At 41.6% G+C, this 27,833-nt stretch overlaps 1 protein-coding gene across 1 annotated transcript in view; it reads left to right on the plus strand.

Annotated features, from left to right (window-relative positions):
* The window catches only part of kctd13 (potassium channel tetramerization domain containing 13), a 45,374-nt gene extending 20,054 nt beyond the window's left edge, over positions 1-25,320 (plus strand). The window contains exons 6-7 of the mRNA XM_024414865.2: positions 16,320-16,515; positions 23,817-25,320. Coding sequence (XP_024270633.1) covers positions 16,320-16,515; positions 23,817-24,053 — 433 coding nt within the window. The 3' untranslated portion in view covers positions 24,054-25,320. The remainder of the gene's footprint in view (positions 1-16,319; positions 16,516-23,816) is intronic.
* The last annotated feature ends 2,513 nt before the right edge of the window (positions 25,321-27,833 follow it).

The following is a 27,833-nucleotide window of genomic DNA, read 5'->3' on the forward strand; positions in this document are numbered from 1 at the left end:
GCAGTGATGAGTACTAAAACTGTCGCCGGTATCAAAGCGCAGTGCTATAGTCTAGGATCGATAGGAAGGTCAACTGAATAATCCGCTTTCTATAGAAGAAGCCCATTTGTATTCTCAGCTTCTTAACTAACTCATCAATATGCTTTTTAAGACAGCTTTTCACCTATCCAGATGCCCAGATATTTGTAAGCAGGGACACGATCAGTATAAGAACCATCCAAAGTACATATGCTTAAATCATCTAATTTTTATGTAGTCTAGAGATCAACCTGTACTTAGTTTTACCTGTATTCAATACTAATTTCAGGCCAGTTTTTCTATAATACAATGAAAGCATGCTGTAGTTCCGATAGAGCTTGGTCAACCGTGGGGGCAATGGCATACACGACAGTATCATTGGTGCGGCATACATTTTATTTTATTTTTTCAGAAAAGTCGATTGTTAATGTAAACATATTACAAAGTACAGACCCAGAATCGACCCATGCGGTAAACCTTTCGTTATGTCCAGATTTGACACCATCAGAAGATACACATTTGAGTCATGTTTTTCAAGTAATTTGTAAACCAGTTACATGCAGGCCAATTGAGGAAAGCCTCGCAATGAGTGATCAACAGTATCGGAGGCCTTTGACAGGTCAATGAAGAGGCCCGCACTATGTTGCCTTTTATCCATCCTGTTACCCACATCATTTATACATGTAACTAGGGATGCAGCAGAGAGAGTGCCATGACCTGGTCTAAAACCCGATTGATGTACATTTAGAATACATTTCAAAGATAAGAAAGTTCTTAGTTGAGAATTAATCAATGATTTTGAATCTTTTAGCTAGGCAATTAAGTTTAAAAAGAGGACAATAAGTATTTAGGTCTCAAGGGTCACCACATGGTTAATGATTCCGCAATCGGTTGTAGAGCTGCAGCAAAAATGGATTAAGCGTATCAATTATCAATCTTAAGCAAGGCATCTAGAACATCACAGGTAGTAAATTGTTGAAATGAAACCACTTCACTAGAAGTAGACGCGTTAACCAGCAAGTTGGCTAGAGGCTTGGTAGAGCAGTCGATTGACTGACCAGGGTCAATTAAACCACTGTTTCTCTCAAATAAAATACCTGTTGAGATAAAATGATTTAAAATCATCACTTATCCCATTCTCAGTTATGATACCAGAGTCAGACAGACCTCAGTTTTTCACAATTCCTGACATTTAATCCTAGTGAAAATTCCATGTCTTAGGTCAGTTAGGATCATCACTTTATTTTAAGAATGTGAAATGTCAGAATAATAGTAGAGAATTATTTATTTCAGCTTGTATTTCTTTTATCACATTCCCAGTGGGTCAGAAGTTTACATACACTCAATTCGTATTTGGTAGCATTGCCTTTAAATTGTTTAACTTGGGTAGGATGGTAGGGGACGCCATGTGCGACTGACGTGTTTTCCGTTTGCTCCCGTGGTATTCTTAAACTTTATGTGAATTCTGCAGCAGAACCGTATTTATTTTCAAATATTAATTTGGTGATCCCTTTCCGTAAAAACCAAGACTACTTTGCTTCCGAATGTCAGCATGTCGACCAAGCATAAGGCCAAAAGCATGACTTTGAGAAAACCCAGCCTACAAGACCCGCTCTCATCACCGCCCTCTCCTGAGTCTGAGGGCCCGGGGTCGCACACTTTACCCGGGGGCGCGGCTTGGCCCGGGGGCGCTGAAATGAACATTCTTGAGGCCATCAAACTACTACGCTCTGAGATAGTTGAAATGAAAACACAGGTGGTTGCTACGATTGAGGCCAGAATACAGGAGGTTTCTGATACTTTAAAAGCAGATTTAACTATCCTGCGGAACGAGACTGTGCCAGCAATCACATTACTCAAAACAACAACTGCGTCACACACTACAACGATTGCAGCACTGGAGACCTCCGCTACTAATGTCTCCGATTTAACTACATCCCTGGAGGCTGAAGTTAAACGCCTAGCTGCAGATTTGAAAAAGGTGAAGGAGAGCTGTGTGAGTCTAGAGGGATTCTCTCGCCGCAATAATCTGAGACTTGTATCGGCCCCAGAGTCCGCGGAAATGCATCGCGCCACGGATTTCGTTTCAGGGCTGCTGAAGGATGTTCTTGCCTTAGATGAAAAGCCCCTGATTGATCGAGCCCACCGGTCGCTGCGCCCAAAGCCCCGGGATGGGGAGAGGCCCCGTGACATTCTTTGAGTGCACTTTTTTCATGAGAAGATGGAGATCCTCTGACGAGCCCGCAATACCACTCTGAGCTTTCAAGGACAGAGCTTCTCCATCTACCAGGACTACTCTCCCACTGTTTCCAGGCAGCGCGCAGCTTTCGGACAGGCCAAACGAGTACTTGGGACCATCCAAGTGTGAAGTATGGACTGCGATTCCCGGCCGTTTATGGATATCTCATGAGGGTATAGACTACACATTTGAATCTCCGGATGAGGCTATGGCTCACATTCAACGTCACATCAAGAAGTCTTGAATATGCTCACAATTCAGCAACTGTTGCTTGCGAACTGTGGATAGTAAGTAACCCACCTGTGGTAAAATTGTTTAGATATAACAGGCTAGTCTTGTATAGTTAGATGTGATCTAATGTTTTGATCATCTAGCGTGCGTGCCTTATCTCGCTCACCTATTTAGTTTGTTTACACATTGTCTCAGTGACTCAAAATATTTTTGGTTATTTGTTTACTGCAACCGTTTGCATTGACCCAGTAAACAGTAAATGTCTCCCGAGGCTACACGGTTTTGGGGCCTCACTTTAATTTTAAACGTTTTGAGCGACATTTATGCCCAGCAAACGTTCAAAGTTTGTGCACACGTAGTTTTTTGGTATTGGTTGTAAGCTGTCTCAGCGTCAACTAGACTACTATTATAATTACTATTATTTTTGATTGTCTTACTACGATTTCCTTACTCCAAATTAGATTTTTGGCTGAGAGCCTTTATACATTTTATTTATTTTCTCTCTCAATGCCTGTTATAAGACTGGGAATACAATTATATACATCTACAGGTGGTGCTTTTGTCATTCCGTTTGCACAAGGGATTCGCCTTTTTTTGTTGTTGAGAAAACCCCATAAATCTTTCTTTTTGCTGCTTGATCCACTAACAAAACACGACTTTAAAGAGCGGGACTGTGGGTTTAGGTTTAAGACCGCACTCTCACAGACATACTGTGCGAAGAAACATGTTCTATTTAGGCTTGTACCTCGTTTGGGGAGGTATTGTCTGGGATGGGGGGAGGGTGTGGGGGGGCAGGTTGAATTGTTCAGTTCTAATGTTGTCATTCTGTCTTTAGTTTTTTTTTTTTTCTGTACTTTTTCCAAACATTTACCACCGTACATTATTACTCTGAGACAAGTTATTCTGGGGGTTTTGGGCGCTCATTGCTTTTCCATTCTATGCTCTAATGACAGGGTTTAATAACGGGAATGCCCAGAGGGGCCAAAATAATGCGATCAAGCACATTTCTTGGAATACCAAAGGGGTTATCAACCCGGTGAAGCGTAAGAGGGTGTTGACACTTAAAGGGTTTGAATGCAAATATTGCATTTCTACAAGAGACTCACTTGAGGACTGGTGAGCATTTTAGGATGCGTAAGGACTGGGTTGGTCAAGTGTTCCACTCAAACTTTCATAGTAAATCAAGAGGTGCTGCTATTCTGGTTGATAAAGCTACTCCCTTTGTCACTTCTGAGGTTATTGCTGATCCTAAGGGACGATACGTCATAGTAACCGGTGAACTGTTTTCTACCCCTCTTGTTTTGGCTAGTGTTTATGCTCCCAATTGGGATGACACAAGTTTAATTTCTTCCTTTCTGTCTGCTATTCCCAATTTAGATTCTCATTTGTTGATTTTAGGGGGGGGATTTCAACTGTAAAATGTCCCCAGTTCTTGACAAGTCCTCACAAACAAATACAGGCCCATCTAAATGTGCCCTACTTATTCAATCCTTTCTTCAGAAATATGCTATGTTTGAGGCCTGGCGTTTCCTACAGATAGACAGTATTCCTTTTATTCACATGTTCATCAAACATACTCCCGGATTGATTACTTCTTTTTGGACAAAAAACTTCTGCCTAACCTTCGGCAGTGTACTTACGAGAGTATTGTTATCTCTGACCATTCACCATTAGTGCTTGAACTAGAGTTTCCCCAGCGACCTCCTATGTGTTATCAAAGGCGTCTCAACCCCATTTTACTCTCAGATTAAGGAGTTTGTCAATTTCATTTCTTCTGAAATCACCTTATTCCTAGAAACTAATTCAACACCAGGTATGTCCTGCTCTACCATATGGGAGTCTCTCAAAGCATACCTACGTGGCCAAATTATTTCTTATACAGCCAACCAAAACAGAGTTTGCTCCCAGCGACTTCGGGACCTGAGCGAGTCCATAGCCCCATTGGATGAGAAGTATGCTACGGATCCTTCCTCGGATCTGCATAAAGAGCGCCAACTACTCCAATCTGAATTTGATGAGCTTTTTACCAGGCAAGCTGAACAGTTACTCTTGCGAGCTCGATACAAAGTCTATGAACAAGGCGACAAGGCCAGCAAATTCCTTGCGCATCAGATCCGTAAATCTGAGGCCTCACGTTTAATCCCACAAATAAGGACCCCGTCTGGTGCCACCACAGTTATCCATAAAGAGATCAATGATCAATTTAAACAATTTTACTCTGCGCTATACACCTCTGAATCCCCTCAAGACCCTTTGCTGATTGACTCCTTCTTTAATGGCTTGAATATGCCTTCAATTGATACAGACTCCCATGACTATCTAGAAGAAGAATTTACGCTTGAGGAGATTGCAACAGCAGTGTCTGCAATGAAAAGTGGTAAATCACCGGGTCCGGACGGTTTTCCAACTGAATTTTACAGGACGTTTTCTGGTCTGCTTTGCCCATTCTTGTCTCGACTATTTGCAGAGTGCCTTAATACTTCAAAGCTTCTGCCTAGTCTTTATCAGGCTTCAATTTCATTACTACTAAAGAAAAACAAAGACCCCCTGGAATGTGGATCCTATCACCCAATCTCGCTTTTAAACTGTGATTACAAAATCCTAGCAAAGCTTTTAGCCATCCGTATGGAAGGCTTGCTGCACCATGTAATACACTCTGACCAGACTGGCTTTGTGAGAAATAGGCATTTATTTTTCAATACTGTACTCCCCAGCGTCGGAGGACCTGGAGGTGGTGGTCTCACTTGATGCCAAAAAAGCGTTTGACCGCGTTGAGTGGGATTACCTAACAGCTGCCCTTTTTAGATTTGGCTTTGGCCCCAAATTCATTGCGTGGATAAAGATTCTTTATTTTTCCCCCATGGCTTCGGTACGGACTAATAACTTGTCCTCTGACTATTTTCCCTTGCACCGCGGATCCAGACAGGGTTGCCCACTCTCCCCCTTGTTTGCTTTGGCAATCGAACCTCTCGCCATTGCACTACGCTCTAATGATGCCATTCAAGGCATAATCAGGGCGGGCTGGGAGCAGAAAGTCTCGCTATATGCTGACGACCTCCTTTTGTTTATCTTCAACCCCGATACCTCATTGCCACGTGCCCTATCTGTTCTTAAAAAGTTTGGATCAATCTCAGGGTACAAGATGAATCTAGGCAAGAGTGAGCTTTTTCCGGTAAACAAGTTTGCTTTAAAGTGCTCTTTTACAAGTTCTCAGTTTAGGATTGTCTGGGATCAATTCACTTACTTGGGAGTAAAAGTGACAAGGAAATATTCAAATTTGTTTCAGGAAAACTTTGTTGCTCTAGCAGACAGATTGAAACAATCTTTTACTTTTTGGAATTCACTACCCCTTTCTCTTATCGGAAGGATTAATGTCATTAAAATGAATGTGTTGCCCAAATTTTTATATTTATTTCAATGTTTACCCATTTTTATTCCAATCTTTTTTTATTTCACTGAATCAAACATTCATGCATTTTATTTGGGATGGCAAGGTACCACGGATTGGTAGAAAACATTTACAGAAGCCATTGGGGGGTTCATTGGGGGGTTCAGCTCTACCAAATTTTCAGACATACTACTGGGCTGTGAATTTCAGAGCCATTCTGTACTGGCCTACTGGCCCTAGACCACTCTGGGTCCAGATGGAGTCTGAATCGTGTAAACCTGCAGCACTTTCCTCTGTGCTGTGCTCGTCTCTCCCAGTGTCCCTAGGCAAAAGGTGTCAACCCAATTTGTAAAGCAGTCTCTTAAAATGTGGAATCAGTTCCGTTTAGCCTTTAGCCTCCGAGGCTTTTCTCTATCAGGCCCAATCAATCAGATCATTTTATTTCCTCCATCTTTGAATGATGGGGCTTTTGGCATTTGGCACTCACTAGGCCTCTCCTCACTAGCCCAATTATTCTTTGATGATACATTTGCCTCTTTTTCTCAGCTGCAGGAAAAGTTCAATCTCCCCCAATCCCACTTTTTCGGCTATCTCCAGACTAGAAACTTTGTCAGAGCTAACACACCTGGATTTCCCAATAGGCCTGCGAATACAGCTATAGAGAGCATCTTGGAGCTGAACAAGCTTCCTAGGGGCGCAATTTCAGATGTATATGCAATCATTCATGACTTACAGAACCCTTCTTTGGTGCCTTTAAAGACTCGATGGGAAAAGGATTTGGGGGAGGAACTTGGGGAAGACGCCTGGGAATCTGTGCTGCACAGGGTGCACTCGTCCTCTTTTAGCACTAGACACCGCCTCATTTAATTCAAGGTGGTTCACCGTATCCACTGGTCGGTGGCCAAACTTGGAAGAATATTCTCTGATTTTGATCCTACCTGTGTCAGATGTAAAGTGGAACCAGCCACACTGTTGAAATATGTTTTGGGGCTGTCATAAACTGTCAGGTTTCTGGGAATTAATATTTAAATATTTCTCTATATATGACACTGTTATAGATCCGTCTCCCCTTACAGCCCTTTTTGGAGTACTGCCCATGGGTACCCCCCTATCAAGAATCCAGTCGGACACTGTTGCTTATACAACTCTTTTAGCTAGACGGCTAATACTACAGAACTGGAAGATGGCAGCTCCCCCATCTTATAAATATTGGTTGTGCTCTCTGAAACTAGAAAAAATTCAATTCACGTGGGAACCCCAAACTGTTTGAGGCTTGGGCTCCATTCTGGTCTTACTTGAAACAGTCCATCCTCTGAGGGCATTCCAATTAATACTAAAATAAGTCTGACTTAAGGGTTGGAGGAGCTTCTCTCTGTGTTTTTGCTGGGGAGGGCATTAAGGTCCTTGTGCTTATTGATTATGATCCGCAGATGCCTTGTTCATCTTGCCCGGGCAGAGACTAGTGTGAGCTTGTTTTTCCCAGTTATTTTTACATTTTGTTCACGCCTACATGAATAATCATTCTATTTTTATTTTATTTTAAAGCATTGTAAACTTTTTTTTTGATCCAGTGGATGGTCGGTTTGTGGCCATGACTCTCTGTGAGTGGTTGCATTTCTCCACCCTTATCCCTTGACTGTTTACAGGAACAATGGTGAGGTGTTTGCTCAGGCCTTCTGCCTGGTGTGTTTAACTTGTATGGTATCTTTAAAGCCATTTTTTTATTTGTATTTTTTTTCTAGTTGACTATATTATTTATATTGCTTTGTCTTTGTGTGTGTAAAACTTAATAAACAGAGTTAAAACATTTTTTTATTTTTTTTTAATGTTTCGGGTAGTCTTCCACAAGCTTCCCACAATAAGTTGGGTGAATTTTGGCCCATTCCTCCTGACAGAGCTGGTGTAACTGAGTCAGGTTTGTAGGCCTCCTTGCGTGCCCACACATTTTCTGTAGGATTGAGGTCAGGGCTTTGTGATGGCCACTCCAATACCTTGACTTTCTTGTCCTTAAGACATTTTGCCACAACTTTGGAAGTATGCTTGGGGTCATTGTCCATTTGGAAGACCCATTTGCGACCAAGCTTTAACTTCCTGACTGATGTCTTGAGATGTTGCTTCAATATATCCAAATAATGTTCTGTCCTCATGATGCCATCTATTTTGTGAAGTGCACCAATCCCTCCTGCAGCAAAGCACCCCCACAACATGCTGCCACCCCCGTGCTTCACGGTTGGGATGGTGTTCTTCGGCTTGCAAGCATCCCCCTTTTTCCTCCAAACATAACGATGGTCATTATGGCCAAACGGTTCCATTTTTGTTTCATCAGACCAGAGGACATTTCTCCAAAAAGTACAACCTTTGTCCCCATGTGCAGTTCCAAACCGTAGTCTGGCTTTATGGCGGTTTTCGAGCAGTGGCTTCTTCCTTGCTGAGCGGCATTTCAGGTTATGTCGATATAGGACTCGTTTTACTGTGGATATAGATACTTTTGTACCCGTTTCCTCCAGCATCTTCCCAAGGTTGATTTGCACTTCTCTCACCAAAGTACGTTCAGCTCAAGGAGACAAAACACATCTCCTTCCTGAACAGTGTGACGGCTGCGTGTGTTCCTATGGTGTTTATACTTGCATACTATTCTTTGTACAGATGAACGTGTGGTACCTTCAGGCATTTGGAAATTGCTCCCAAGTATGAACCAGACTTGTGGAGGTCTACAATTTATTTTTGAGGTCTTAGTTGATTTCTTTTTGTTTTCCCATGATGTCAAGTAAAGAGGCACTGAGTTTGAGGGTAGGCCTTGAAATACATCCACAGGTACACCTCCAATTGACTCAAATGATGGCAATTCACCTATCAGGAGCTTCTAAAGCCATGACATAATATTCTCGAATTTTCCAAGCTTTGTAAAGGCACAGTCAACTTAGTGTATGTAAACTTCTGACCTACTGGAATTGTGATACAGTGAATTATAAGTGAAATAATCTGTCTGTAAACAATTGTTGGAAACATTTACTTGTCATGCACAAAGTAGAAGTCCTAATCGACTTGCCAAAACAATGGTTTAACAAGAAATTTTTCGAGTGGTTGAAAAATGTCTAAGTGTATATAAACTTCCGACTGTGTGTGTGTGTGTGTGTGTAATGTATGTATATATTTATATATATTTTTTTTTAATTATTTTTTTTATTTTTTAATTTATATTTATTTATTTTTATTTATTTTTATTTATTTATTTTTATTTATTTATATATTTACTTATTTATTTACTTATTTATACATATATATATTTATATATATATATATATATACTCCAATTTAGGCCCTCCTCCTTGTCTCCAATCCTTACATATAATGGTTAGACCGGAACAGGTTAATAGGGTAATAAACCATCGGTTCACCTAATCCACAGATGTCCGTCCGCTTCCCCTATAGCAATCTTGTGACTTCTTCCCATACACCCAACACATTTCAAAGCCATCTGTCTTCTAAAGGTAACGATTAACTTCTGATGTAAAAACCAGTCTCTTTCACTCCTTTATATGCTATGCTTCTGCGTATAACAATGTTCCAAGTTTCATCCAGAATCTAACACCAATAAACAACTATTGATTTTAGAGTCAGTGTGGAAGAGGTAAAAAAAATAGTTTATCAACAATGACATCCCACCGGCGTCTGAAAATCACTAAGGATAATAGCGGACGATATTGCCACTTCAATTTAAGCTTACTAGAGAGCGTGTGCCCTCAGGCCTGGAGAGAAGCTAAAGTCATTCCGCTACCCAAGAATAGTAAAGCCCCCTTACTGGCTTAAATAGCCTGCCAATCAGCCTGTTACCAACCCTTAGTAAACTTCTAGAAAAAATGGTGTTTGACCAGATGCAATGCTGGTTTCACAGGAAAAGAAATGACGACAGACTTTCAGCACGCTTATATGGAATGATACTCAACAAGCACAACACTTACACAAATGACTGATTTGGCTGAGAGAAATTGATGATTAAAGGATTGTGTGGGCTGACTTCAGTTTCAGTACAGCTTTTGACATTAGCGATCATACTCTGCTGCTGGAAGAACTTGTGTTATGGATTTACACCCCATGCTATAATGTGGATTAAGAGTTACTTGTCTAACAGAACACAGAGGGTGTTCTTTAATGGACGCCTCTCAAACATATTCCAGTTTGAATCAGGAATTCCCCAGGGTAGCTGTTTTGGCCCCTTGCTTTATAAAATTTTTACTAATGACATTCCACCTACTTTGAGTAAAGCCACAGTGTCTTTGTATGCTGATGCCTCACCACTACACACGTCAGCTACTACAGCAACTGAAATGACTGCAACACTTAACAAAAGAGCTGCAGACAAATCATTCACTAAACTTTAAACCTCAACTAAATCATGCAATAAATAATGTGGAAATTGAGAAAGTTGATGATTAAACTGCTTGGAGTTACCCTGGATTGTCAAAACATGTTGATACAACAGTAGCTTAGATGGGGAGAAGGATATCCATAATAAACCGCTGCTCTGCGTTCTTTATTTAATGAACATTTTATTTCACCTTTATTTAACCAGGTAGGCCGGTTGAGAACAAGTTCTCATTTACAACTGTGACCTGGCTAAGATGAAGCAAAGCAGTGCGACAAAAACAACACAATAACTGATGGGATAAACAATCGTACAGTCAATAACGCAATAGAAAAACGTGTGTACAAAATTAAGGAGGTAAGGCAATAAATAGGCCAATAGTAGCGAAGTAATTACAATTTAGCAATTTACTCTGGAGTGATAGATGTGCAGATGAGGTGCAAGTAGAAATACTGGTGTGCGGAAGAGCAGAAAAACAAATATTGGGATGAGGTAGGTAGTTGGTTGGATGGGCTTTGTACAGCTGCTCTGACAGCTGACGCTTAAAGTTAGAGAGGGAGTTATGTCTCCATCTTCAATGATTTTTGCAATTAGTTCCAGTCATTTGGCAGCAGAGAACTGTATAGAAAGGCTGCCGAAGGTGGGGATGACCAGTTAAATATTCCTGCTGGAGCTAGGGGTAGGTGCTGCTATGGTGACCAGTGAGCTGAGATAAGGCAGAGCTTTACATAGCAAAGACTTATAGATGACCTTCAGCCAGTGGGTTTGGCAACGAATATGCAGCGAGGACCAGCCAACGAGAGCATACAGGTCGCTGTGGTGGGTAGTATATGGGGCTTTGGTGACAAAACAGATGGCACTGTGATAGACTGCATTCAATCTGCTGACTAGTGTTGGAGGCTATTTTGTAAATGACATCCCCGAAGTCAAGGATCGGTAGGATACGAGGGTATGTTTAGCAGCATGAGTGAAGGAGGCTTTGTTGCGAAATCGGGAAGCCGATTCTAGATTTTATTTTGGATTGGAGATGCTTAATGTGAGTCTGGAAGGAGAGTTTACAGTCTAACCAGACACCTAGGTATTTGTAGTTGTCCACACATTCTAGGTCAGAATCGTCCAGAGTAGTGATTCTAGTTGGGCGGGTGGGTACGGGTAGCGATCGGTTGAAGAGCATGCATTTAGTTTTTCTAGCATTTAAGAGCAGTTGGAGGCCACGGAAGGATTGTCTTAACAACACTATCAACAAGGCATGTCCTACACTTAGGAAAATTGCACTTGACTCAGAACAGGGCAGCACGGTTGGCCCTTGGATATACACAGAGAGCTACTATTAATTATATGCATGTCAATTTCTCCTGGCTCAGTGGAGGGGAGATTGACTTCATCACTACTTGTATTTATGAGAGGTATTAACATGTTGAATGCACCGATCTGTCTGAACTACTGGCACACAGCTCAGGCACCCGCGTGTACGCCACGAGGTCTCTTCACAATCCCCAAGTCCAGAACAGACTATGGCAGGCACACAGTACTACATGGAACTCTATTCCACATCAAGTAACTGATGCAGGCAGTCAAATTAGATGAAAATAACATAAAAAAATACTATATGGAACAGTGGGGACTGTGAAGCAACACATACATAGGCACAGACACATGCATACACACACACAATAATATACACACACACACAGATTTAGTACTGTAGATATGTGGTAATGGTGTAGTAGGGGTCTGAGGGCACAGTGTGTTGTGACATCTGAATGTATTGTAATGTTTTTAAAATTGTATTAACTGCCTTCGTTTTGCTGGACCCCAGAAAGAGAGCAGCTTTTTGTTGACTAAAGTCTATCACACTGTCAAACACAGCGGTAGTTTTAGCATTTAAATATTGGTGGGACAAACTCCCCCAAAATCTTTTGGGGATGTATGCCAGCAAAGCCACTACACAACACTAAACAATACATTAATTGCACTATAACAGTGCCAACAAACTTTTAGGGCCTACATAAAGCTGTCTCAACACCTTACCACTACACCTGGCTATCAGCGGAGGCTTGTCTGGCAGTGAAACGGTTCATTCAGCCTCATTTACTGCCTTTCAAAAAAACATAGCTGAAATGATGACTTGCTTAAACAAATGGTTTCTACTGACAATTTAGATTTAGAATCTGTGGCACTAGGGGACAACGAGTGTATAAGAAGCAATCCGTAATGTCGATTTAAGATAATAATGAGCGAGCTAGGACGGACGTAGTCAATATAAAAAATTACAAAACTGCACTTTTTACATGTACTGTGACAGAATTCAGAACACAGGCCTTTCTTACAGTTTTCACCCTGTACACCAAGACAGAACCATAGGATAAATAAAGGGGGCATATAAGCAGACAATGAAACCTATTACAATATTCGATGACATTTCGCCAAAACAGGCTACATGTACACCACCAAGTCAGAACAGTAGACTAAATTATGAGGGGAAAATTAAACAAATTATTAGGGTGAGGCACATAGGCTACTAACAGTTAAACAACATACACTTAGTATTTCTTTCTTAGCTACTGTATATATACACTACCGGTCAAAAGTTTTATGACACCTACTCATTCAAGGGGTTTTCTTTATTTTTACTATTTTCTATGTTTTTATAATAATAAAGACAACACTATGAAATAACACACGTGGAAACATGTCGGAACCAAAAAAGTGTTAAACAAATCAAAATATTTCAGATTCTTCAAATAGCCAGTGAAATGCTTACTTATACAAGTCCTTGGCCAACAATGCAGCTTTATGGAAAAAAGTTAAAGTATTTGCTAAAATAAACTGAAGTAAAAAAAATAAAAAAAATTAAGGAGCAATAATAAAATGACAGTAGCGAGGCTAATATACAGGGGGTACTGGTACACAATACTTATTTTCCACCATAATTTGTAAATAAATTCATTAAATCCTACAATGTGATTTTCTGGATTTTTTTTCTTCTCATTTTGTCTGTCATAAGTTGAAGTGTAACTATGATGATAAATTACAGACCTCATCTTTTTAAGTGGGAGAACTTGCACAATTGGTGGCTGACTAAATACTTTTTTGCCCCACTGTATGTAGCTCAATTAGCTTTTCTATATACTTCATATTTTTTTACTGACAACGTTACCATCCCGAGTTTATATACACTACCAGTCAAAAGTTTGGACACCTACTCATTCAAGGGTGTTTTTTTATTTGTACTATTTTCTACATTGTAGAATAATAGTGAGACATCAAAACTATGAAATAACACATGGGGTCATGTAGTAACCAAAAAAAGTGAGGGAGAAATTACAATGTATTTTCTATTTTAGATTCTTCAAAGTAGCCACCCTTTGCCTTGATGACAGCTTTGCTCACTCTTGGCATTCTCTCAACCAGCTTCACCTGGAGTACTTTTACAACAGTCTTGAAGGAGTTCACACATATGCTGATCACTTGTTGGCTGCTCTTCCTTCACTCTGCGTCCAACTCATCCCAAACCATCTCAGTTTGGTTGAGGTCGGGTGATTGTAGAGGCCAGGTCATCTGATACAGCACTCCATCACAGCCTGGAGGTGTTGGGTCATTGTCCTGTTGAAAACAAATGATAGTCCCGCTAAGCACTAACCAGATGTGCTGGTGTGTAGCTGCAGAATGCTGTGATAGCCATTCTGGTTAAGTGTGCCTTGAATTCCCCACACCACTGCCACGGTTCACAGTGGGAACCACACATGCAGAGAGCATCCGTTCGTCTACTCTGCGTCTCACAAAGGCACGGCGGTTGGAACCAAAACCTCAAATTTGGACTCATCAGAACGAAGAACAGATTTCCACCGGTCTAATGTCCATTGCTCATGTTTCTTGACCCAAGCAAGTCTCTTCTTATTGGTGTCCTTTTAGTAAGTGATTTCTTTGCAATATTTTGACCATGAATGATTGATTCACGCAGTCTCCTCTGAACAGTTGATGTGTCTGTTACTGTTACTCTGAAGCATTTATTTGGGCTACAATTTATGAGGCTGGTAACTCTAACTTATCCTGTTCAGCAGATGTTACTCTGGGACTTCCTTTCCTGTGGCGGTCCTTGAGAGCCAGTTTCATCAGAGCTTGATGTTTTTTGCGACTGCACTTGAAGAAACCTTCAAAGTTCTTGAAATGTTCTGGATTGACTGAAAGTAACGGACTGTTGATGCTCCTTGCTTATTTGAGCTGTTCTTGCCATAATAGCCCTACTTGGTAAAAGACCAAGTCCATATCTTCTGTATGCCTCTCCAACATTGTCACAACACAACTGATTTGCTCAAACGCATTAAGAAGGAAATAAATTCCACAAATGAACTTTAAACAAGGTACACCTGTTAGTTGAAATGCATTCCAGGTGACTATCTCATGAAGATGGTTGAGAGAATGTTAAGTGTGCCAAGCTATCATTAAGGCAAAGGGTGGCTACGTTGAAGAATCATCTCAAATACATTTTTATTTGCTTAACTTTTTTTGGGTTACTACATGATTCCATATGTTATTTCATAGTTTTGATGTCTTCACTTATTGTACAATGTAGAAAATAACAAAAATAAAGAAACCCTTGAATGAGTAGGTGTCCAAACTTTTGGCTGGTACTGTATATATTTTTTTAATCAAAGTTTGGAGTGGCTAAATTAATATAAGGGCAACGCAAGTCTATTTTCCTTGCTTTAGCCCAGGCCTGATTTCTCATCTGCATGAACTCCGATAATAATTCAGCGCTATCTCAACTAATACAACTACAAAAGCATCCCAGGTACTGTTGATACCCAGGTGCAATGTTCCCTCCATTTTTCACAAACTGAGCGAATTTCAGGTCTTGGGATTGGAAACTTGAATACTGGGCATTCTATTCAACTTCCGGCACACGTTTACTTTGAAGTTCAACTCCTACCCCCCTTTAAGTTAACGTTTTAGATGGTGGCCAAGTAGGCTACTGTGGCTATTTGATCCTAATAGGCATATCAGAGTGGCCTGACAAGGAAAAACAATGCAAATGCATCCCATAACATTTTCATAAGGAAATACTAGCTATTTTTTTGGGGGGGGATATGTAGCCTATTTTAGCCTGCTATGCTGGAAATTGCGTTGTAGGCTATTGCGTTTGTATGATGCAAGAAACAAATTTTACAAAATCAAAGTCATTTTATTAATACAATAGAGAATCAGACAATGTAGGCTACCTTCTGCCTATTGGCTTCTTTTTGCATATTCAAGCCCGTCTCAAAATACAAACAGTTTTTTTTAAAGACAAAATCTAAGCTCTTACCTGACACTTTTGAAAGATGGCAAGAAATGTTCATGTTTTGTGCTTTTATTGGATGCAATCACTCTCCCATTGCTGACTAAAAAAATGCTATAACTAGGCAAATAACTTGCAAAATAGCAAAGAATATCAACAAATGTGCAAGGTGAGGGTTGCAAAATCTGCTCTTTGATCTCAAAAGCACATATTCGACAGCAGATGATTGAAAGACCGCCTACTACATCAAAATCACTGACTCAAGCTTAAGGTTTGTTGCATTGAAAGTGGCTGATACTTTGTTGATTTGATCACAATTGCCACATTAGAAAGAAACGATCTGTTTAAGGAAGTGTGTACACTAGAGTTGCCCCTTTTAGTTAAGTATAATCTTGCACGGGCCAGCATTTGTTCTGCGCGGAAATCCTGAGAGAGTTGCGTGGCTGCGTGTGTGCAGCTTAGAGGGAACATTGCCCAGGAGTTTAGGTATATCCAATAGGTAGTCATGTTATAGCTGCTGTTGACTTTATAGGTGATTCCATGCTCAAAGTCTCTATTTTAGCAAGCTCTGCCACAATTAAGCTAAGCAACAAAAAAGTTACATTAGTTACTGCCTACTCTGAGAAATGTAAAACCAAATATTTCACTTTGAGATTTCAGTGTTTCATGCATGTCAGGCATTGTTGCCAAGGGGTGATGCATCTCAAGTCAGGATCTCATGCTCTCTGCATGTGTATGTTGACAATGGTGCTGTCATAGAAATTGACCCAACTCCTTGCTTTTCCCTCTCCTTCAGTAACTCGGATGACAACCTGCTGAAAAACATTGAGCTGTTTGATAAACTGGGGCTGCGCTTCAACGGGCGTGTCCTGTTTGTCAAGGACGTGCTCGGGGACGAGATCTGCTGCTGGTCCTTCTACGGTGAGGGCCGCAAGATCGCTGAGGTGTGCTGCACATCCATTGTCTACGCCACTGAGAAGAAACAGACCAAGGTAAGCCCAATTAAACCAATTCCACTCTGAGCTTCCACAGCTTAAACACTAACATGGAGGCTAGCAACATCAGGGTTTAGGTAAATGCTAGGGTATACAGTGCCTTCAAGGTATTTACACCCCTTGACTTTTTCCACATTTTGCTGTTAGTGGGATTAAAATGGATTTACTTTACATTTTTGTGTAACGACGTAAAGTACTCTTGTTTCAAAGTCGAACAAAAATTCATATATATATATATTTTTTAAACGGTATCTTGACTAGATGAGTCAATACATGTTAGAATCACCTTTGGAATACTCACCAGCTGTGAGTATTTCTGGATAAATTTGAAGAGCTTTCCACACCTGGATTGTATAACATTTGCCCATTTTATTATTATTTTCAAAATTATTCAAGCTCTGGCAAGTTGGTTGTCAGTCTTTGCTAGACAACCATTTTCAGGGTTTGCCTTGTATTTTCAAGCTATTTAAGTCAAAACTGTAACTCAGCCACTCATTCACGGTCTTGGTAAGCAATTCCAGTTTAGATTTGACCTTGTGTTTTAGGTTATTGTCCTACTGAAAGGTGAATTAATTTCCCAGTGTCTGGTGGAAAGCAGACTAAACCAGGTTATCCTCCTAGGATTTTGCCTGTGCTAAGCTCCATTCTGTTTTTTATTTTTTTTTTATCTTGAAAAACTCCCCACTCCTTAATGATTACACGAATACCCGTTAGGGCTGGGTGAGATATAGGATTAATTAGAATGTATGTTTTTGCGCGATATTCCAAATGCCTGTAATCGCAAGAATAATTATTTATTTTCCCATTTTTATTAGCGTTCATGTCCGCTCATTCTCATGTCTTTTTGGTCTCGTATCCTTCACCCTTTCTGTGCTGTGTCCCTGAGGTTTAATAAGAACTGGAGACTGCGCCCAAGATGTCTGCCTTTTGTTTTCAAGGTAATCTATTCATGTGATCTATCTATCTATTCGATAGATGGACCCTCTCTATCCAGGTTGCTTTCGGACCAACTTTTGTATTTATTAGGGATCCCCATTACCTTCATGGGGTCCAAACATATTAAAACACTTACATATAAAACAAAAGATACAGCAGTACATCATATTACACCACTACATATCTATAATGCGCACTAGCAATGTGAACAGCAACGACGTTGTCATGTTATCCAAAGAATGGCAGACATTGGATGAACATAAAATGTTAATATCTGTGAGTGATGAAGAAAAATCTGTTTCAGTGAGAATTATTTGAATAATTCCATGTATCTTTTGTGCACAAAAGTGATGACTGAAGTCTCTTATTAGTCTGACTTCTATGTGGCTGTCTATGGAAATTGTCTTTCTGGGCCGGGTGTCAGTTACACTGCAGCACCGACGCAAAACTGTAGGAGCAATCTCAAACTGTTTTAAACAAAATTATACTGAAGAAAAATGTCAAAGATTTTACTGAGTTACAGTTCTAATAAGGAAATGTGTCAATTGGTTAGCCCTAATCTATGGATTTCACATTACTGGGATTACAGATATGCATCTGTTAGTCACAGATACCTTAAAGGTAGATGCGTGGATCAGAAAACCAGTCCGTATCTGGTGTGACCACCATTTGCCTCATGCAGCACAATCTCCTTCGCATAGAGTTGATCAGGCCTGTGGAATGTTGTCCCACTCCTCTTCAATGGCTGTGTGAAGGTGCTGGATATTGGCGGGAAATGGAACACCCTGTTTGAGAAAAGCTTTTTGTCCGTCTGGAAAATTTTGGGGATATTTTATTTCAGCTCATGAATCATAGGACCAACACTTTACATGTTGCGTTTTATATTTTTGCGTTTTATATTTTTGTTTTTATATAAAATTCGCTTCTCATTCTGCGAAATAAGGTAGGCTACGTGATTTCAACATCTGAACAAAGTGGACAGGCTAGCATGCTGTTCAAACAGTTGGAGACGGACAGAATGGTGTACTCATAACAATTCAGCTGTTATGCCCTGTTAGCTAGCTAATAGATCCAAGTTCGCAAAACTTGAAATATAACGATTGCTATAAAGATTAGCTGGCTACTCACTAGCACGTGGGCTTTTGTTTATTAGACTTGTGTTAATTTCCTGTAACGCCTGCTACAAGAAGTGAATGTGCATTATGCATGGTTCTGGTTAAATTTGTAACAAAATGGGCATTTTCATAGACTTGAATGCCAGATCAGTGATTATTTTGGTAAAATAATTACATTTATTAGTGGGTCTTATTTTATTTTACCAGGTAAGTTGACTGAACACATTCTCATATACAGCAACGACCTGGGGAATAGTTACAGGGTAGAGGAGGGGGTAGGAATGAGCCAATTGGAAGCTGGGGATGATTAGGTGGCCATGATGGTATGAGGGCCAGATTTGGGAATTTTGCCAGGACACCGGGGTTAACACACCTACTCTTATGGTAAATGCCATGGGATCTCCAGTGACCAAAGTCAGGACACCCGTTTAACATTCAATCTGAAAGACTGAACCCTACACAGGGCAATGTCCCCATTCACTGGCATTAAGATATATATTTTTTGACCAGAGGAAAGAGTACCTCCTCCTGGCCCTCCAACACCACTTCCAGCAGTGTCTGGTCTCCTGACCAGGACCAACCCTGCTTCAGAGGCAAGCTAGCAGTGGGATGCAGGGTGGTATGCTGCTGGCTTATATTTAGCCCAGGTATAATTTCACAAACCCTGAATTCATTAGATTATTGCTGACTGTTTGAAATGCAGTGTATTTGACAATTATTTGTACAACAAAGCATTACACAAAAACATGATCTAAATATACTATATATACAAAAGCATGTGGACACCCCTTAGTGGCTTTGGCTATTTCAGCCACAAATAAACTCAGCAAAAAAACATATCCCTTTTTCAGGACCCTGTCTTTCAAAGATAATTCGTAAAAATCCAAATAACTTCACAGATCTTCATTGTAAAGGATTTAAACACTGTTTCCCATATTTGTTCAAGGAACTATTAATGAACATGCACCTGTGGAACGTTCGTTAAGACACCAACAGCTTACAGACGGTAGGCAATTAAGGTCACAGTTATGAAAACTTAGTAGAAAGGCCTCTTCAGTGTCCTGACTCTGAAAAACACAAAAAGAAAGATGCCCAGGGTCCCTGCTCATCTGCGTGAACGTGCCTTAGGCATGCCACCAGCTAGGAGGCATGGGGACTGCAGATGTGGCCAGGGCAATAAATTGCAATGTGAGACGCCTAAGACAGCACTACAGGGAGACAGGACGGACAGCTGATCGTTCTCAGTGGCAGACCACGTGTACCACCTGCACGGGATTAGTACATTTGAACATCACACCTGCGGGACAGGTACAGGATGGCAACAACTGCCCGAGTTACACCAGGAACGCACAATCCCTCCATCAGTGCTTAGACTCTCTGCAATAGGCTGAGAGGCTGGACTGAGAGCTTGTAGGCCTGTTGTCTGGTGAGGACCTGTCTTACATCACCGGCAATAACGTCGCCTATGGGCACAAACCCACCGTCGCTGGACCAGACAGGACTGGCAAAAAGTGCTCTTCACTGACGAGTTGTGGTTTTGTGATGTTCGGATTCAAATTTATCGTCGAAGGAATGAGTGTTGCACCGAGGCCTGTACTCTGGAGTGAGATCGATTTGGGGGTGGATGGTCCGTCATGGTTTGGAGCGGCGTGTCACAGCATCATCGGACTGAGCTTGTTGTCATTGCAGGCAATCTCAACGCTGTGCGTTACAGGGAAGACATCCTCCTCCCTCATGTGGTACCCTTCCTGCAGGCGCATCCTGACATGACCCTCCCACATGCCACCAGCTATACTGCTCGTTCTGTGCGTGATTTCCCGCAAGACCGGAATGTCAGTGTTCTGCCATGGCCAGCAAAGAGCCCGGATCTCAAACCCATTGAGCACGTCTGGGACCTGTTGGATCGGAGGGTGAGGGCTAGGGCCATTCCCCCCCAGAAATGTCCGGGAACTTGCAGGTGCCTTGGTGGAAGAGTGGGGTAAAATCTCACAGCAAGAACTGGCAAATCTGGTGCAGTCCATGAGGAGGAGATACACTGTGGTACTTAATGCATCTGGTGGCCACGCCAGATACTGACTGTTACTTTGGATTTTGACACCCCCCCCCCCTTTGTTCAGGGACACATTATTCAATTTCTGTTAATCACTTGTCTGGAATCTTACTATGTTCATACAAATATTTACACATTACCGAGTTCCATACTGCCTCTGGAAGCAGCTGTCAGCACTGTTCGTCGGGAGCTTCATGAAATAGATTTCCATGGCCAAGCAGCCGCACACAAGCCTAAGATCACCATGCGCAATGCCAAGTGTCGGCTGGAGTGGTGTAAAGCTAGCGGCTATTGGACTCTGGAGCAGTGGAAACCTGTTCTTTGGAGTGATGAATCACGCTTCACCATCTGGAAGTCCGACGGACAAATCTGAGTTTGTTTCATAGTTCAGGCTAGGCCCCTTAGTTACAGTGATGGGAAATCTTAATGCTACAGCATACATTCTAGATGATTCTGTGCTTCCAACTTTGTGGCAACAGTTTGGGGAAAGCCCTTTCCTGTTTCAGCATCACAATGCCCCGTGCACAAAGCGAGCTCCATACAGAAATGGGTTGTCGATTATTTTGAAAGCACTTTCCTGGCCTGCACAGAGCTTGGACTTCAACCCCATCAAACACGTATGGGCTGAATTGGAACGCTGACTGCGAGCCAGGCCGAATTGCCCAACATCCGTGCCTGACCTCACTAATGCTCTTGTGACTGAATGGAAGCAAGTCCCCGCAGCAATGTTCCAACATCTAGTGGAAAGCCGTCCCAGAAGAGTGGAGGTTGTTAAGCAGCGAAGGGGAGACCAACTCCATATTAATGCCCATGATTCCGGAATGAATGTTTGACAAGCAGGTGACCAAAATTATGTGGATATGTAGTGTATATCGTGAATCAGCCATAAGTTTGAAAAAATGTAGGTATGATTTGTATGCCATTTCGCCCAGCCCTAATACTCATAACATGATGTAGCCAGCACTGTGCTTGAAAATATGGAGAGTGGTAAGTCTAATGTGTTGTATTGGATTTACCCCAAACGTAACACTTTGTATTCAGGACACAAAGTAAAGTGCTTTACCAATTGCTTTGATGTATCACTTTAGTGCCTGTTTTGGAATATTTGTATTCTGTCAATTAGGTTAGTATTGTGGAGTAACTCCAATGTTGTTGATTCATCCTCAGTTTTCTCCTATCACAGCCAGTAAACTCAAACTTTTTTCAAGTCATCTTTGGACTTATGGCAAAATCCCTGAGCGGTTTCCTTCCTCTCCGGCAACTGATTTCCGGCAACGCCTATATCTTTGTAGTCATTCGGTGTATTGATACAACATCCAAAGTGTGATTTAACTTCATGTTGAAAGGGATATTCAATGTCTGCTTTCCCCCCATCTACCAATAGGTGCCCTTCTTTGCAAGGCATTGGGAAACCTCCCTGGTCTTTGTGGTTGAATCTGTTTGAAAGTCAGTGCTCGACTCGGACTTTACAGTTAATTGGAATGTGTGGGGTAGTCATTCAAAAATCATGTTAAACACTTATTGCACACAATGAGTCCATGCAACTTATGTGACTTGTTAAGCACATTTTCACTCCTGAACTTATTTAGGCTTGCCATAACAAAGGGGTTGAACACTTATTGACTCAAGGCATTTACCCTTTTTTATTTTTTTTTAAAATTAATTCTTCAAAATTTCCAACAAACAATTCCACTTGACATTATGGAGCATTGTATGTATGCCAGTGAACAAAACATCTCAATTTAATTATGTTTAAAAAGTAAAGGGGTGTGAACACTTTTTTCCCCCCCTACTTAATTGGTAAAATGCTTTCGGAACGTATTCAGACCCCTTGAATTTTATTCCACATTAGTTATGTTACTGCCTTATTCCAAAATGGAACTACACACACTACCCCATAATGACAAAGCGAAAAGTTAAGAACATTTTACAAATGTAAACTGATACCTTATTTACATAAGTATTCAGACCCTTTGCTATGAGATTTGAAATTGAGCTCCGGTGCATTCGGTTTACCCTTGAGATGTTTCTATAACTTGACTGGAGTCCACTTGTGGTAAAATCAATTGATAGGATATGATTTGGAAAGGCACACACCTGTCTATTTATCTATTTAAGGTCCTATAGTTGACAGTGCATGTCAGAGCAAAAACCAAGCCATGAATTCGGTGGAACTGTCTGTAGAGCTCCAAGACAGCAATGTGTCCAGGCACAGATCTGGGGAAGGGTATCATAACATTTCTGCAGCATTGAAGGTCCCCAAGAACATTCTTAATTGGAAGAAGTTTGGAACCACCAAGACTCTTCCTAGAGTTGGCTAGGCCAAACTGAGCAATCCACTCCTCAGTAAAAGGCATAAGCCCGCTTGGAGTTTGCCAAAAGGCATCTAAAGACTCTGACCATGAGAAACAAGATTCTCTGGAAACCAAGATTGAATGCTTTGGCCTGAATGCCAAGCGTCACGTCTGGAGGAAACCTGGCACCACCCCTACGGTGAAGCATGGTGGCAGCATCATGATGGGATGTTTTTCAGCGGCAGTGACTGGGAGACTGGTCAGGATCGAGGGAAAGATGAACTGCGCAAAGTACTGAGAGATCCTTGACGAAAACCTGCTCCAGAGCGCCCAGTACCTCAGACTGGGGCAAAGGTTCACCTTCCAACAGGACAATGACCCTAAGCATGGAGCCAAGACAACGCAGGAGTGGACATGTCTCCCTATCTAACATTTCTGGAGACCTGAAAGTAGCTGTGCAGCAACACTCCCCATCCAACCTGACAGAGCTTAAGAGGATCTGCAGAAAATGGGAGAAACTCCCCAAATACAGGTGTGCCAAGCTTGTAGCGTAATACCCAAGAAGACTCGAGGCTTTAATCACTGCCAAAGGCGCTTGAACAAAGTACTGAGTAAAGGGTCTGAATACTTATGTAAATGTTTAACTTTTTTATTTTTTTATTGGCAAAAGTTTCTAAACCTGTTTTTGCTTTCATTATGGTGTTGTGTGTAGATTGAGGTTAAAAAAAACAATTTAATACATTTTAGAATAAGGTTGTAATGTAACAAATTGTTGGAAAAAGTCAAGGGATTCTGAGTACTTTCCGAAGGCACTTTAATATAGAATTCTCTATAATATAGAATTCTCTAATTCTCTACCCATTCTTTGCCTTCCTGTGTCCTGCTCTTCCTTCTCCCTGTCAGGTGGAGTTTCCTGAAGCCCGCATCTTTGAGGAGACCCTCAACATCCTCATCTATGAGAATGGGCGTGGTTCTGGCCCGGGAGGCGTGGCCCTTTTGGAGTCATCATCGCCTGGGGCCAGCCAATCAGAGGAGGAGGGGGCCAGCGCAGGGGACCGAAGGGTGAGGAGGATCCACGTGAGGAGGCATATCATGCACGACGAGAGAGGACACGGCCAACAGACTGTGTATAAGGACTGAGAAAAAAGAGGGAGTTAGCGGCAGGGTAAAGATGCAGGTTGTTTGGCGGCGGGGTGTTTGCATGGAGAGGTTAGGGCGGATGTTTAGTGGGGGGTGGTACAGGTTCTTATATAAGGAAGCAGATGTGGGACTTCAAGATGCTTATTATCAAGGACTGAGATTTATTATTTTTGTTGCCCGATTGGGGAAAACAACCCCTAACCCAAAAGGTGGGACTAATACACTAATGAATGTGCACAATTATGGGAGAAAGGTGGAGAGAATTGGACCACAGCATAGGTCTGCAAATACCTAGGGGCTAGATTGGGCTATCTACCGACCAGGTTTGGGTGGTGGTGATGTGACTGGAAGATGGAGGGGTTCGCTGGTTCAACTAAGGTACTTTAAATGCACTAAAAGGGAACCGGGATGGTGGAGTGAGGTGGTGGTAGTAGGTTAGAGACAATGAGACTGCTGAGCATTGCTGGATGTTTATTCCTTTTGAATTGATTACTGTTGTATGTATTTGTCTATTTATTATTTGGTTAATTTGTCCTTTTATATAACTTTAAATACATTATTTATTATTTATTCTGTATAGATGTTGGTGGGAATTGTATGTGTTGAGGGTGCTGATCTGATTTGATATTTTGACCAGTTTATGCACTGATCACTTTCCTAACCGACACTTGATGCCATGCTCATCCAATGTCACGTATGGTCATGTTTAACTGCCATGTGAGTTCATGTGTACACATTGACTTGCTAAATCATGTTTTAATATTTTTTTGTCCATGATGCTTACCGTGCCTAATTGAAACAGGATTTCATGTTGTCTGATGGTGAAATCAGGCTTTATTTGGCTCTCTAAAAATCATGTTTAAGTCTTTGTATTCAATTTGGTACATATTCCTTCCTCGTACTAAAGTCTGATCACAAAAAATAAATAAATTAACAGGTGAAATGAAGGAAGTGATCTGAACCTGGGAAGTGTTTATGTCCCAGGGGTTATTGGACACTTGTTAACCTGTAGAAGCATGTAATCTGGCAGGTAAATCTCACATCCTAATCCTATTTAAAAAAAAGAACGTTTGGGGCAGTCCTGGAATAAAACGCATTTGCAAATAATGTTTTTTAATCTGGGTCAAGAAAACCGTCCCATAGTGTCTGCCAAGATGTCTGGCAAACAATTTTTTCCCCTGTCAAATGATCATTGTGATATTGTAACTATCTGGGAATTTAGATATTTTATGGACCATCAACATTCTCAATAAAAAGCTGAACCCTGCATCTTGGTGTTTTGTGTGTTAGAGCGAGTGGAAAATCCCACTCTTCCTGTCCTCTTAATCTTCTCGAATGGACAGATGAATGAATATGCATTCACCTTTCCATTAATGCAGGTGAATGACGAGAAGGGCCGCATTATATTATTGAGATCCAGGCTGTATCACAACCAGCCGTGATTGGGAGTCTCGTAGGGCGGCACACATTTGGCCCAGCGTCGTCCGGGTTAGGCTGGTGTAGGTCGTCATTGTAAATAAGAATTTACTCTTAACTGACTCGCCTAGTTAAATAAAGGTTACATTTAAAAAATATGCCCCTCTAGGTAACTCGTAGAGCCAAACATACGGTTTACACTAGATTACACAGCCACAAAGTCAAAATTGGCTAGATTTTTGTCTTAATTTAAGGTTAGCAGTGTGTAAATGTCAGGTCAGTGCTTGACTTGGACTGAAATAGTTTCAGGTACTCATTTTGGATGACGGTACTGTTTACATTTAGGTGAAGGAGCTCCACAATACGTTTGCTGAGATTCTATAATAGGAACCGAAGCTCAAGCAGTAGAAATGTTATGGTTCCGGTACTTTGCTCCTATGAGCTCCTGCCTAAATCATGCACTGGGTTAAATTTAAAATAAAATTAAGAAGAGAAATTGTAGAGAGGCGGGGTTTAGCCATTTTTGTGTCTGTTAACTAGTGACGAAACTAACATAGCAGGCGTAAAAGAAAGACTTCCAACTCGAGAAAAATATTTTGAACGGTCATCCATCTCGGAATTCCAGAGCGCCAACCTGGAGATTACTGACGTCATGATTTGCCCTTTTTTTTGCGAGGGTCTAAGACCTTTTGCAACCTCCACTTCCGCTCAACTTCCAACCCGATACATGTCCTGTAAACTTGATTGTAGCCATACTAGCCTCTAAGTCTCATATCATTATATTAAGATTTAATTTCTATAGCTTTTAATTTGGATCATTCTTATTAACAATTCTGCTTATCCGTTCAGTTAGAGATTTTTGTAATTTGATTGTGTTCTTTGTCTCTTAGCTAGCTAAACTCAGCAAAAAAAGAAACATCCTCACGGTCAACTGCGCTTATTTTCAGCAAATTTAACATTTGTATGAACATAAGATTCAACAACTGAGACATAAACTGAACAAGTTCCACAGACATGTAACTAACAGAAATTGAATAATGTGTCCGTGAACAGGGGGGGTCAAAAGAAAGTCAGTATCTGGTGTGGCCACCAGCTGCATTAAGTTCTGCAGTGCATCTCCTCCTCATGGACTGCACCAGATTTGCCAGTTCCTGCTGTGAGATGTTACCCCACTTTTCCACCAGGCACCTGCAAGTTCCCAGACATTTATGGGAGGAATGGCCCTAGACCTCACCCTCTGATCCAACAGGTCCAAGACATGCTCAAAGCGATTGAGATCCGGCCTCTTCGCTGGCCATGGCAGAACACTGACATTCCTGTCTTGCAGGAAATCACGCACAGAATAAGCAGTATGGCTGGTGGCATTGTAATGCTCTAGGGTCATGTCAGGATGAGCCTGCAGGAACGTACAGCGTTGAGATTGAGCTTGTTGTCATTGCAGGCAGTCAGATGATGCTGTGACACACTGCCCCAGACCATGACGGACCATCCACCTCCAAATCGATCCCACTCCAGAGTACAGGCCTCGGTGTAACGCTCATTCCTTTTGACGATAAACGCGAATCCGACCATCACCTGGTGAGACAAAACCGCAACTCGTCAGTGAAGAGCACTTTTGCCAGTCCTGTCTGGTCCAGCAACGGTGGGTTTGTGCCCATACGCGACGTTATTGCCAGTGATGTCTGGTGAGGACCTGCCTTACAACAGGCCTACCAGCCCTCAGTCCAGCCTCTCAGCCTATTGCGGACAGTCTGAGCACTGATGGAGGGATTGTGCGTTCTTGTTGTTGCCATCCTGTACCTGTCCCGCATGTGTGATGTTCGGATGTACCGATCCTGTGTAGGTGTTACACGTGGTCTGCCACTGCGAGGATGATTAGCTGTCCGTCCTGCCTCCCTGTAGTGCTGTCTTAGGCGTCTCACAGAACGGACACTGCAATTTATTGCCCTGGCCACGTCTGCAGTCCTCATGCATCCTTGCAGCATGCCTAAGTCACGTTCATGCCGATGAGCAGGGACCCTGGGCATCTTTCTTTTGGTGTTTTTCAGAGTCAGGACACTGAATAGGCCTTTCTACTAAGTTTTCATGACTGTGACCTTAATTGCCTACCGTCTGTAAACTGTTAGTGTTTTAACGACCATTCCACAGATGCATGTTCATTAATTGTTTGTGGCTCACACAAATCAAGGAACCCACCAGGTACAACCTTACATCTGTAAACAAGGGCACCCTCATAGACGTTATCTGGACCAACTGGCCCTCCAAATACACCTCCGCTGTCTTCAATCAGGATCTCAGCGATCACTGCCTGTATCCGCTACGGGTCCGCAGTCAAATGACCACCCCTCAGCACTGTCAAACGCT

Source organism: Oncorhynchus tshawytscha, linkage group LG09 (genome assembly GCF_018296145.1).
Source record: "Oncorhynchus tshawytscha isolate Ot180627B linkage group LG09, Otsh_v2.0, whole genome shotgun sequence".
Lineage (NCBI taxonomy): Eukaryota > Metazoa > Chordata > Actinopteri > Salmoniformes > Salmonidae > Oncorhynchus > Oncorhynchus tshawytscha.